The 13,650-nt window shown below is 37.0% G+C and overlaps 3 protein-coding genes across 3 annotated transcripts; 2 read left to right on the top strand and 1 right to left on the bottom strand.

Moving 5' to 3' along the window:
- Positions 1 to 8,375: 8,375 nt before the first annotated feature.
- On the top strand, positions 8,376 to 8,948 carry K441DRAFT_579741 (HET-domain-containing protein; the record flags this gene model as incomplete). Its single annotated transcript, XM_067644341.1, has 1 exon — positions 8,376 to 8,948. A coding segment is annotated over one exon (573 nt), but the record flags the coding sequence as incomplete, so codon positions are not given.
- Positions 8,949 to 9,965: 1,017 nt separating this feature from the next.
- K441DRAFT_423862 (uncharacterized protein) lies at positions 9,966 to 10,148 on the top strand (the record flags this gene model as incomplete). The annotated part of the gene is made up of 1 exon (XM_067641567.1): positions 9,966 to 10,148. A coding segment is annotated over one exon (183 nt), but the record flags the coding sequence as incomplete, so codon positions are not given.
- A 330-nt stretch (positions 10,149 to 10,478) lies between these two features.
- Positions 10,479 to 11,201, bottom strand: K441DRAFT_666298 (uncharacterized protein). Its single transcript, XM_067649646.1, has one exon. It carries the CDS (start codon positions 10,755 to 10,757, stop codon positions 10,587 to 10,589), a length of 171 nt encoding a protein of 56 aa, XP_067499769.1. The 5' UTR covers positions 10,758 to 11,201; the 3' UTR covers positions 10,479 to 10,586.
- Between the last annotated feature and the right edge of the window lie 2,449 nt (positions 11,202 to 13,650).

The following is a 13,650-nucleotide window of genomic DNA, read 5'->3' on the forward strand; positions in this document are numbered from 1 at the left end:
GCGTATAACGTAAAAAGAAAGAATGGTTAGGCCCATACCAACTTATTATAATTAATAGTTAAACTTATATTATTTAAATACCTTACGGACCTACTTAATTCCGTTTAACTATTATTAAGCCTTACTATAAAGATAATAATTCTAAGCCTTTATAGGATGCCCTAGAAGATACCCTAAAAGAGAACTACAATTAATATACTCTAGAAGGCAACTATAATCCCAATATAATTATAGTAGATGCGCCATAACCACGACGCGGTAGAAGTTACCCGAAGGGATTATATAATTACTAACATCTTATTAATTTTAAAGAACAATTTATTGCCGCCATTAAGAATAGAGTTAAGTTATTAATAGCCTTTATAACAGCTAAGGAGAAGGCTAACTTTAAGCTCGCAAAATAGCTCTAAAAGGAAGGTTATATTATAACTCTAGGAGCTCCTTTCTAAGCATCTAATAAGTAGGAGATTAATAGTCTCATTATAAGAGGAGTCTTTAAATTTAAGAAGTATGACCCTACCAAATTTGGTGGAGTTTATATCTTTAAATTAAGAATAGTTAATAAGATTAAGGGCAAAGCTACTAACGCCCTATTTAAGAAATTAAGGCTTATTATCTAAGGTCACAACAATAATAGTAAGGAGGTAATTCTTACGTAATCTCCCATAATTTAACAAGCTAGTTAGCGAGTTATTATTGCGCTAACTCCCTCCTTAATAAAGAATAGAATAGCGGTTTATTTATAAGATATTACTTAAGCCTACACTTAATTAGAGACGCCCCTTTAGCGCTTAATACTGGCATACCTTCCAGAGCAAATTCGCTACCAGTATCCTAAAGATATAATCATAGTTATACTTAAGCCATTATATAGAATCGCAGAGGTAGAAACTTATTAGTAGGCTACCTACAGCAAGCACCATAAAGAGAAGCTTTTAATAACTACTTCTATATTTAATCCCTGCTTCCTTATTATAACCACGGGAACCCTATTTAGAATTGTCAGTATATAAACTAATAATATAATTATCTTAGGAGACGACCAATTCTTAGCTCTTAAAGAGGATAAGCTAGTAAAGGTAAATCTTATAGCAAAGCTAAAGGAAAAGCTTAACTTAACAATACCATTACTCTTTAATAGATGCATCCTCTCCCTAAACAAGGATTCCATTACTTTACGCCAGAAGGGTTAAAGCAAGAAGATTAACGTTATTAACGTTAATTCTCTAAAGCAAGAGTATATAGAGCAACGTGCTTACAAAGCTTATATTACTTCTATCTATTAACCCAAGGCTTTATTTAATCTCTCTATAAGAACTTACCTTATAAATAGCTGTTAAAGCTATTAACAATTCCGCTAGCCCGGATAGACTTATACCTACATTACTAGTTTTTAGCGCCTACCCTTAAATAACTAATAATTCTCTACTATCTCCCTCCGTTATATAATAAGCTAAGGCTATTTATAAGGCAATAAAGGAGGTGCGATATCTCTACGCNATANGCTAGGTTAATAACGCACTAGGAATAAGAAATAGCCTAAATACCTTAACTACGCTCGATCTGCCACTCTAGTCTAAGGTACGCGTATAACGTAAAAAGAAAGAATGGTTAGGCCCATACCAACTTATTATAATTAATAGTTAAACTTATATTATTTAAATACCTTACGGACCTACTTAATTCCGTTTAACTATTATTAAGCCTTACTATAAAGATAATAATTCTAAGCCTTTATAGGATGCCCTAGAAGATACCCTAAAAGAGAACTACAATTAATATACTCTAGAAGGCAACTATAATCCCAATATAATTATAGTAGATGCGCCATAACCACGACGCGGTAGAAGTTACCCGAAGGGATTATATAATTACTAACATCTTATTAATTTTAAAGAACAATTTATTGCCGCCATTAAGAATAGAGTTAAGTTATTAATAGCCTTTATAACAGCTAAGGAGAAGGCTAACTTTAAGCTCGCAAAATAGCTCTAAAAGGAAGGTTATATTATAACTCTAGGAGCTCCTTTCTAAGCATCTAATAAGTAGGAGATTAATAGTCTCATTATAAGAGGAGTCTTTAAATTTAAGAAGTATGACCCTACCAAATTTGGTGGAGTTTATATCTTTAAATTAAGAATAGTTAATAAGATTAAGGGCAAAGCTACTAACGCCCTATTTAAGAAATTAAGGCTTATTATCTAAGGTCACAACAATAATAGTAAGGAGGTAATTCTTACGTAATCTCCCATAATTTAACAAGCTAGTTAGCGAGTTATTATTGCGCTAACTCCCTCCTTAATAAAGAATAGAATAGCGGTTTATTTATAAGATATTACTTAAGCCTACACTTAATTAGAGACGCCCCTTTAGCGCTTAATACTGGCATACCTTCCAGAGCAAATTCGCTACCAGTATCCTAAAGATATAATCATAGTTATACTTAAGCCATTATATAGAATCGCAGAGGTAGAAACTTATTAGTAGGCTACCTACAGCAAGCACCATAAAGAGAAGCTTTTAATAACTACTTCTATATTTAATCCCTGCTTCCTTATTATAACCACGGGAACCCTATTTAGAATTGTCAGTATATAAACTAATAATATAATTATCTTAGGAGACGACCAATTCTTAGCTCTTAAAGAGGATAAGCTAGTAAAGGTAAATCTTATAGCAAAGCTAAAGGAAAAGCTTAACTTAACAATACCATTACTCTTTAATAGATGCATCCTCTCCCTAAACAAGGATTCCATTACTTTACGCCAGAAGGGTTAAAGCAAGAAGATTAACGTTATTAACGTTAATTCTCTAAAGCAAGAGTATATAGAGCAACGTGCTTACAAAGCTTATATTACTTCTATCTATTAACCCAAGGCTTTATTTAATCTCTCTATTATGGCTTAACACTAGAAACCAACTAAGGATAATATCCTTGCCCTAAATAAGCGTCTTTTTTAGTAAATAAACCATTTTAATCGGGGACTACTCTATATACCTATTAATCTTCCTATTACTAAGCTCTTTGTATTTATTAATAGATCGTTTATAAACAATAAAGATTTTAGCTCCTAGTTAGGATATAAAATTATTATCATAAACAAATTTACTAGAGAGAATAACTTTATAATCTATAGCAATCTTATCTATTAGAGCTTAACTAAGAGTAAGCGCGTTACCTAAAGTGTTTTAGTATTAGAGATATATAGAATGGTTAGCGGAGTTAATATAGTAATTGCAATTAGAACTACCCTAAAGATAATTATAGATTAACTTAAACTTCCCGTTATCCCTATAATCGTATACACCGACTTATATTCCCTCTATAAGTGTTTAGTTAAGCTTAGTACTATAAAAGAGAAGCGCCTTATAATTAATATTATGGCACTTTAGTAATCCTATAAGCGTTAAGAACTCTTTAAGATTTAATAGATTAATAGCTAAAATAACCTAGTAGATATAATAACAAAGGCAAACCCAAATAAGGCACTAGAGACGTTTATTAATATAAATACTCTGCGTATATAAGTTAAAGGTTAGGTTAAAAGGGAGTCCCTAGAAATTTCTTAGTTACGTAAGGTCTTAAGATATCTAGGAACTTTAACCAGCAATTAAAGTTATCTAATTAGTCAGATTCTGCAGACCCTAACTCAAACCAGCCAATTAGGATTTTCCATCCCCAGGATAGAAAATCGCTATTAGCTCGCTTACTGCTAGCGCCTTAGCGGCCCTACTAACAAGATACCTACCCATAACTTATAAGCAAGAAAGCACCACATACTAAGAGGCAAATTTTAGAATAGCAAGACTTATGTTACAATAGCAATAGTAAGTAAGGAGGATTAATTTTTATTCCGCTAGTTAAGCGGTATATATATATAGATGGCAACTACAAAAGAAGAGTTACTAGTGTTAGAAATAAAGGCAAATAGTCACCATATAAGGCATATTACCGTCACGTATAGCAAGTTACCATCACGTGCCGCCGCGGCATTAGCGTGGTGAGGAACCTTAAGTTCCTCACCCCTTTCTTCAAGAAGAGAACAATAACAATTATCATACTATCTACGAACCGTAGCTACGTGATATCCCCTTATGTAACCAACATTACTAAAGTTAAAAGATCCTATTACTAGATAAGATTATAATATAATCTTAGTAATAGTAAATAAGTTAACTAAGTAGGGCTACTTTATAATATATACAGAGGAGATATTAGCAGAGGATGTTGCTAAAATCTATATTAAAGAAGTATTTATAAAANANNGAGNACTAANTAAAATTATATTAGATAGAGATTTAAGATTTATAGCAGTATTTTAGGAGGTATTTTTAGCAGAATAAGGAGTTTAAGTAGTAACTTCTACTATATATTATCCGCAGACAGAGAGTTAAATAGAAAGATTAAATTAGATGCTAGAGAAGTATCTAAAACATTATATTAATTATATATCGAATAATTAGGTATTATTATTACTAGTTATATAGTTTATATATAATATAATACTATAGGAAGAAATAGGCATATTACTATTTAAGGCAAATTATANATATAAGCTAAGNATATTATTATTACTATAATAAGTAAAGAAAATAAGTAGTATAGCTAAAGAAAGAATAAAGACACTAATAAATCTTTATATAACCCTTATAGAATTAGTAAAGAAAGTATAAGAAAAAAATAAAAAAGTACTATAATATTAAGAGATTTAAGGGACTAGATCTTAAGGAGGGAAATAAAGTATAGCTACTATATAAATTTTTTAAAAGTTAACAACTAAGTAAGAAGTTAAACTCTATTAGACTAGGACCTTTTAAAATTATATAAAGAATTTTATTAGTTACGTTTAAGTTAAACCTACTAGCTAAGATAAAGATCTACCCTATATAGTATATTGCAATACTAGAACTAGTATATAGAAATATTAAACTATTAGTTTACAAAGTAGATATATATAGAGGATAAAAAGAAGATAAATAATAAGTTTTAAAGATTATTAGTTATAAGGACGTTAATAATAAAATATAGTATAAGGTTAAGTAGATAGGCTACACTAAAACTACCTAGGAACTACTAAGGAATTTAAAAAACGCTATAAAAAAGGTAAAGGAGTACTAGAAGAGATTAGGTTAGGTAGCATTAATAAAAAAAATTGCTAAAGAATAAGTTACCTAAGGGGGACCTAAGAAGAGTAGTTACTAAGCTACTTAGATTTATTCCCTTCTTAGATAGAAGAGAATCCGTTCTTTTATCGCTAAGTTTCTATAAACCTTATTCTATAAGTTTTTACTTCTTAAAATAGACTTTCTTATAAACCTTTTTAAGATAAATTAACTAAGTGGACGCTATAAGACGAGACTTAAGGGCCCGTTACTAAGCATTAATAGCCTCCTATTTAGCATTATAAGAATAGTATAACTTTACTAGAGCCACTAACAGTTTATTATTTAGCCGTATAGTAGCAGATTAAATATAAAACCCTAAGATAAATTAATTAAGGAACTAGACGGCTATTAAGAGTAATAGGTTATATATATTTAGCATTAAAGACGGAGTAAACGTTATAGGATAAACAAATATTCGCTTTAGTATACTTTAAGTAAGAGAACGGTTATTATAAAGATAGACTTACTAATATAATATAGACTAACCCCTCTTTTACACAATAAGAATATGGAGACGGTATAATTTTACTAAGAGATAATATTATAGTAATAGTTTAAGCATAACAAGCGATTAAAGAAGAGGAAGGAACTTTAGGTATAATAAGTAACAATATTAACTAAATTAATTAAACGGATATTATATCTCTAGTAAACAACCTAAAGATATTAGGAATCTTTAAGGACAAAGATAAAAAGGAGGGAGATAGTATTATAAACGCTTTAAGTACAATATTATAACTACTAGGAGAGGAGTTAGAAGAAGCTAATTAGTTAATTTAGGCGCGGTCTAGAATAGAGCTAATAGAGCTAAATAACGAGGAATGGTAACTAAGGTTATATAACGTAATCTATATAATCTATAGGATCTATAAGATCTATAATAGAGTAGGTAGAGTATACGTACCTTACGTACTAAGGGGATTTCTTAGGAGTATAGTTGTATATTTAAAGGACCATAGTCCCTACTTAGATAGTTCTCTCCTTTATAGTAAATCTCAGAATATAATTAGAGTTAATCTGTTAGGCAACTATTCCACTAGTTATTATTACGTTGTTGACTATTCTATACCTATATACCCAGCCTATTAATAAGTCCACTGTAGTTCCTACTATAAGGCTTCGTTACAGATAAGGCCAAGATTAACTCTTAAGTTAAAGCCTTAAAAGTAGCTAAAGTATTAATATATAGTAAGAAGAGGCTAAAGATATATTTCCTTTATCTAGGTAATAAAAACCTATTAATTAAATAGCATATATATTCGTTTTATACCCTAGGTAATCTTAGTAAATACTTTAAGCGGAAGCACCTTATAAATATTAGGGAAGGGGAAAAGATCTAATATAACCTTTATTAGGTTGTTTTAGCGTATAAGATGCACCTATAATAATATACTAACGATATATACGGTACGGTCTTATAGAGCGCTACAACTGTTTAAAACATAAATTTACTCTATAAATAGTGCAATTTTAGTTTTAACACTAAGGATTAATTACAGTAAGTAGTCTTAGAAAATTTCTTTTATATTTTATAAGATAGGCTATTTTATATAAACGCTAAGAAACTTTAATAGTAATAATGGAGGTTAAACGCGTTTACATTTCTCTAAGGGGATCTCGGGCTTTAAGTATTTTGTCTTAGGGATAAAGCGAAGCTAATAGAAGAATATATGCACTAGTTCTACAGCCGGGCCATTCTAAAGAGACATCTCTACCGTAAGTACCTTAATTAACTTAAAAAGGGACGATTAATCAGGTGTGGCTATCCAAACTGCGAGGCAGCCCTTGAGAATGACTTGCATGTTCTGCGTCACGCCCATGACGTGCACAAGACCCCAACACTTCTTTAGTTTCCCATCTTTAAACAAAGTAGTGGGATCTCTAGAACTATGCAGGTGGCGTACGTTAGGTGTTCTACCAGTCTTAATCAAGGGATACTAGTGCGTAATTAACATTGCAGCCCTGGTCGTGCAAGCTAGGTGGTCGTGCGAGCTAGGTCGGAGCTGCGTAGTTTAGCCCAACACCATTCACCCCCAGCACGTAAATTGGTAAGAAGCACATACTGTCCTGGCTTAGAAGGCCGCACTGACCTATTAAGTTTAGCGGGCTGTGACAAATGATAGGTAGATCAGTGATCAACCCCGCAATTTCGGATTGCGTCATACAGTGTACAGTCGCTTGCAAAATCGGCTTCACCCTCAAACTCTCTGTCAGAATCTTAGCCCCACTTTATTGCGCGGACATCTCCGCGCCCGCTACTCTAGATCTGGTTTAGCGTCAGCATCATTTGCAGTACTACGGAGGCCTGTAGCTACCAAGGGGCAAAAAAGGGGCTAGCCCGCCTCGACACCACGATTATATACTCAATAAATTCAATTGAATACTACGAGCATTTGTTGACGGGTGCGTTGAACAATCTCTGAGTTCCCGTCTGAGATGAGCTATTTCTTACGAGGTCTGTAAATCGGCGTCACGTGGCAGGTAAAGCGGAGAGTGAAGCTTCTGGAATCCAGGTGGAAGTGCTGGAACCACCCGGTGGCAACATTCCAACAGGGCTAAATTCTTACGGGTACACTATATAAACATCAGCCCTCCCAGACCCTTCTCTATCGGCCTTTGCGAGAAAGTGATCATTTCAGCCTTGCCTTTGGTTCGTTCTCTCGCTTAGACCGGGCGCGAACAACTATGAGTGGAGCGATTGGAGCAAACACTCATCTTCCAAACTCCCTCGCATCTGCTTCGTCATGTCTAGTATTCTCATTCGAAATCGGAAAAACAAATAGACCCTGGCTCCCTGTCCCTTCCACACATCAGCGGCCGTCAGTGACCTTGTTAAGTATTCTAAGCGAACGCTTAGGAAGCAAAGACATTTGTGACAGACTTCATTTCTGTCCCATCGTCGGCTTCCTTGGTGTCAGGCCAGTAGAGGGCGCACTAATAATTTTAGTCGTAGTATACGGACGCCTGCAACAACCAAGAGGCAAAACCGTAGCGAGCGTTCTTCTCGGGGGGTTTTTTTTTTTTGGTGGGTGCACTGTAGGCAATCTAGAGCAATAATATTGGCTCAATCTTGACAGCGCAATTTGACCCTAATTTGCGTTGGGTTGGTTGATTTGCCGGCCTGCTCCTAGCTTGGTCTCGTCCCTACATCGTCCTAGGACCGGAGGTCAGCCTGTGATCAGCCTGCCCGCTATCTCGCCCTGTTAGCCATGACAACGGCAGACAACCTTGTAAAGGTCGAGGCGGCCAAGAAGATTTACAACTCTCAGCCTCTAGATCCCTCCAAGCAGCAAATTCGACTGCTATCGCTTTTCTCATCTTCCTCTGACGACCCACTTTCTGGGGAACTTCGAGTCATATCTTTGCAAGATGGTGAAAAGTACTCAGCGTTGTCATATGTCTGGGGAGACGAGAAATTTTGCCCCCAAATGCGCCTTAATGGTATCGACATGACCATCACAAGCAACTTGGCCATTGCATTGCGTCGTCTTCATAGCGAAGGCAAAGCCCGGAATATTTGGATCGATGCCGTATGCATCAACCAAACAGACTCGGCAGAAAAGAGCCACCAGGTGCAGATGATGAAGGATATCTATGCAAACGCTGACCTCACATTGATATGGCTGGGCGAGAATGCAGATGATAGCGACCTCGCCATGGATCTGGTGTCAACCATCAGCGATGAAGATTTTCAACAGTACACCCCGGAAGATCCATCTTGGCTAGCCCTTGACCCGCTCTTCAAGAGAGATTGGTGGACTAGGATGTGGATTGTCCAAGAAGCTATGCTTTCACCCCGCCCATTGGTTAGGTGTGGCGCAAAAGAGGTGGAACTTGAAAGATTTGTCGACCTGAAATACTTGCATGAGCAACATAGGGAGACGGACATCGAGCGTTTCTCTACTCTACGACCTTTCAGCGATGTCCCGTACGGTGACTTGCTTTGGCGAAACTCAAAAGAATGGTTGAATGGAGCTTTGAGTTGGTGGATCGCCGGCACGAGAGGATTCAAGTGCAAGTACCTGAGGGATAGAATATACGCCCTATTGGGCCTGATTAGAGAGAGCAGTAAGGAAGAGATCGAAGTCGACTACGAGAAAAAGTCTGGTACTGATGAGTTCGTCAAATCCGATCGCGAGGTTGTGCTTGAGGCCAGCGTACTTCTCTTTAGAGAATCGGGCTTGCTGAATCTGCAGTTTGCGCAGGATGAGAAAAATGCTGCATTTCAGCTTCCTTCCTGGTGCCCGGATTGGACAACAAATACTTCTACGGCATTTGTGCCTCTGGTAGGCCTTGAATTCTGTGCATACACAGAAAAAAGTCGTTACAGAGGACCAGGTGTCGGGCGTTGGCGTCTCGAAGAGAAGAACCCGGTAGAATACAGCTTTTTTCATTTCTCACGCAGCCATGAAATCCTGGCTGTCCGCGGATTCATCGTCGATACTATTGATTTCGTCAACGAAACTATTGTCCCGGATTACCGAGATGATGCCAGCGAGCTGACTCTACCAAAGGAGTTTCGCGCTAGATTGACTCTTCAAGCATGCTGGCGGTGGGAAGAACATGTCATTTCACACAAGCAGCAGTCCTACGCGAACACTTGCGGTTACACGGAAGCGTTTTGGAGAACTGTTGTCGCAGACAGAAATTTCGCAGGAGATAATATTTCCGCCAGCTTCAAGTCTCACTTCGACGCTTGGATAGGTCGTCCATCTCTAGATTTTTCTTTATTGTCGGAAGCGGAAAGGTCGCGACATATTAACACCTACAGCTTTCCAGCAATCACTCGCTGTGCGAAGAGAGCGTTCGTTACGACCAAGAACGGATATTTCGGCCTGGCACCTCAAAAGGCACAGGTTGGGGACTGGGTGTGCATACTGCGTGGGGGAGCCGTTGCTTACGTTCTGCGACCAGGGGACCGCGAGGAAGGGTACTGCAGTTTTATTGGCGAAGCGTATGTTCATGGAATTATGAACGGTGAATATCTTCAAAGCGCAAAGGCAGAGGATTTTTTGGAGTTCTGGATCAAATGAGTGGGTCTCAATGATGTTGAAATAATTTTCATAGCTCTATCCGTCAAACCGGCATCACGTTCAAACTACTACTGCCTTTCGACGCCGCTCCGCATGCTTAGATAGCCAGTGGATGGCCAGTGCTCGGACACCTTGCTGAAAATAGTGGACAATGCGGATGACTATTGAACCTCGTCGGCTCCGGTGTCCCTTCATCGTCCTTGTTGATGGGACCATATTTCCTTAATTTCTTCAATTACGATTAGCCATACCACAAGCTGTGGAACGGCTAGTCGTGGCCGCCGTCTGCGACCGGCTGGGAAGCTCGGCGGAGACTTCAATAATAGCGCTCCCACGGTGGCGTCTTGGGACAATAATCTTCGGACTCGGTAAGACAAGCTGACGTTTCTATTTCTGCTCCTGCCCCTCCTCCCGCTGGCGTTTTCCATTTCTACTCTTGCTGACTTCCGTTTCTACTTCCGCTTCTGCTGACGCTTCTGCTGATGCTTCCACTTCTCTTTCCACTCCTGCCACCGTCCTGCTTCCGCTCCTGATCCCGATTCTCTTGACGCTTTGCATTCTACTCCTGCTTCTGCTCTTGCTCCCGCTTGCGCCCCTGCTTCTGCTCCTGCTCCTGCTCCTGCTCCTGTTCTTCTGCTCCTCAACATAGGTGGGTGTCATGGGGCATAGCCCTCTATTATGCTTAGGCGGCGGCCTACGGCCGCCTAGCCTGCGCTTCTGTATTTGTTCTTATGTCGCTCGCAGGATTAGGTGGTTGCCCGGGTGACGGGCAACGCTGTCAACTATTTACACTCACACTGTTGTCAATTCTTTTCTCTCCAGAGAGTTCTTCGTGTATTTAGGGCAATCGAGTTGTTGGAAAACAAGCCCGCAACGATATCACGTGATGAGACTTGTGGGAGAAAGCTCTTGGCAGGAATCTGACCAATCAGACAACTTCGACCGGCGGTCGAAGTTCCTTAAAATCTCTTCAACCACCTATATAGAAAATAAGCAATACACAGAGTTTTTAGCTACATAACCTTAATTTAATAGGTTATAAGCCTGGGTTCGCGCCTAATAAGCTAAATCTAATTACTTTATTATTGTTACGATAATTGCTGTCGCAATATTACTATACGGGCGTTAACAGAAGTCGGTGAACGTTTACCAACTTATAACGCCAAAAACCTACAATAAGTAGCTACGTAGCTGCTGACGGACTCTACGCTAAATGCATAAGAGGATCCTACTAAGGATGAGCCTAATATAGTCTATAACCAAATAGCGGCACTAGAGGCTTAGGAGGACCTCTTATTTAGTAGATAACCTTACTATTATTATTATAGAACGATAGAGTTTTAAGAATAAAGCTTTATAATATCCGCATTAGTAGGGAATTAAAAAAAGCTTATTAGAACTGCCTACACCAGCTAAGGAATATATTAAGTTAAAAAACCTATACTCCCTATAAAGGAAACTAATCTAACAATATTGTTTCTAATAAGGCCTATAGACTGCCTACTACAAACTACCTATAATTAAAGCCCCGCTAATATAAGCGATGAACGTACCGCCCAAGCCTCTATTTAAAAGCTTATTAAATGGGAAAACTAGCCAATGTTTAGTATTAACGTATAAAACTACCTCCGATCTAGGAATATCGAGTAGGTCCTTAATAATCCACCACGGCCTCTTCCTATACTTAAGTCGATTAAGGAGAAATAGGCGGATTTAGGCTTTACTAGTAAATAGCCAAAAATTAAACTAGCTAAGCTAGTAAAGGAATAGGAGAAACACGAGGAACAGCTAGCCTATATAGCCGGTTTTATTAACTAGAGCGTTAGTAATATCTATAAGCCGTTTATATTAAACACCGGACGGGCACTTAAAAAATAGAAGGCCTTAAAAGAACGTTTTAAGGATTTTAATCTAGCAGCTGTTATTAATATTATGGCTACCCTCTTTACTAAACGTGTATAAGACTTTAAGAACGTAGAGGAGTTTATCTCCTATATTATATTAAACCTTAATCGTCTTATTAAAATAAACTAACCTATTAACTATAAACTTTTTACCTAAGCAGCCCTTCTACACGGGGTTAACTTTACTAAATACACTTAGTTTAAAACAATAAAATAAACAAATTAAATATAGGAAAACACTAACCTATAAGCTTTAGGCAAGGAACTTATTGTTTTTAACAGCAAACTTAATTAAGAAGTCTCTATACTAATAGCACTAGTTGGGATATGTAAGCACCCTAACTATATAAGATTTAATAGAACTACGCACTACAAAGAAGACTATTAGGAGAGGAAGCTAGATAACGCTCTAAAGGAAATTGGCAATAAAATCCGCGTAAGGAAGAGGCCTAGGACTTAAGCGTCTATTTAGCTTAATGAATATTCTAGTTAAGCTAAGCTTAACGCAAATCTATAACAAGAGCTTGTAGCAGCAGTAGTACAAGCTTAACTAAGTAGGTACGACTTTATCCTTAATACCGCCGCTACTGTCTACTACTACAAAGATCGCGAACTTTTTTTTAACTACGTTAATAACGACACCTTATTAGGGACAGTTGGTCCCTATAGGGCTTATTTAGTAGGTAAAGGGTCCGTCTTTATATAAACCGCACTACCTAATAGAAGCTATAGAAGCACGCTTACTATATATAATGTTTTTTATATACTATATTTGTAACGGTTTGTATAAATACTTCTAAACCAAAGCTTATAGAATGCTATCTTATAAAGATACTAAGCTAAAGAGAAGGAAAAGGGGTTGCTAGGACCAATATAAACAAATATATAAAGTAAGCCGCTAAGGCGCTAGCTTTAGGCGGGCCAATTATAGGTCAGCAGAATATAGCAGAATTTGGTAGGTAATGTACAATAGCGCCATTACATCACCTCCCTCTTTAAAAGAAATCCTGCCCTTAGGCTTAGTTAAAAATAGGGTAGTACTAGGCTTATAAATATAGGATTATAAAATATAAGATAAGAAGATAAAGGGGATATAAGTACGTCCAGACTAAGTATAAAGGGTAATTATAGGCTAAGTGGAAGCATTAGGCTAGAAAAAATAGCCGCTAAAAGTCTTAGCATAGATTTAACTAATTAGACAACTTTAACCGGTGGTTAAAGTTCCTAAATATCTAAAATTTTACAGTACTAGCAGAAAACGGCAGAATATAGCAGAATTTAGCAGATAGCTATATTAGGGCTTTAGGGCGTTTTTATCCCTATATTCTTCCGGTAACTTATTATCTTTATTATACTAGCATTCCATTTATTTGTCTAGGTACTTTAGGGGTCTAGGTGTATTTGGGTATTAGTTATAAAATTCTTTAAGCTTCTAGGGGCAGCCTATAAAGTTCTATATAGGGTATTAGGTTAGGTTAGAATTATAGCCCTTCTATTAAATACGGTATTTTAGCGTTCCCTATACTATCTTATAGGCTAGTATTTTA

Source organism: Cenococcum geophilum, assembly GCF_001692895.1.
Source record: "Cenococcum geophilum 1.58 unplaced genomic scaffold K441scaffold_48, whole genome shotgun sequence".
NCBI classification, from domain to species: Eukaryota; Fungi; Ascomycota; class Dothideomycetes; order Gloniales; family Gloniaceae; genus Cenococcum; species Cenococcum geophilum.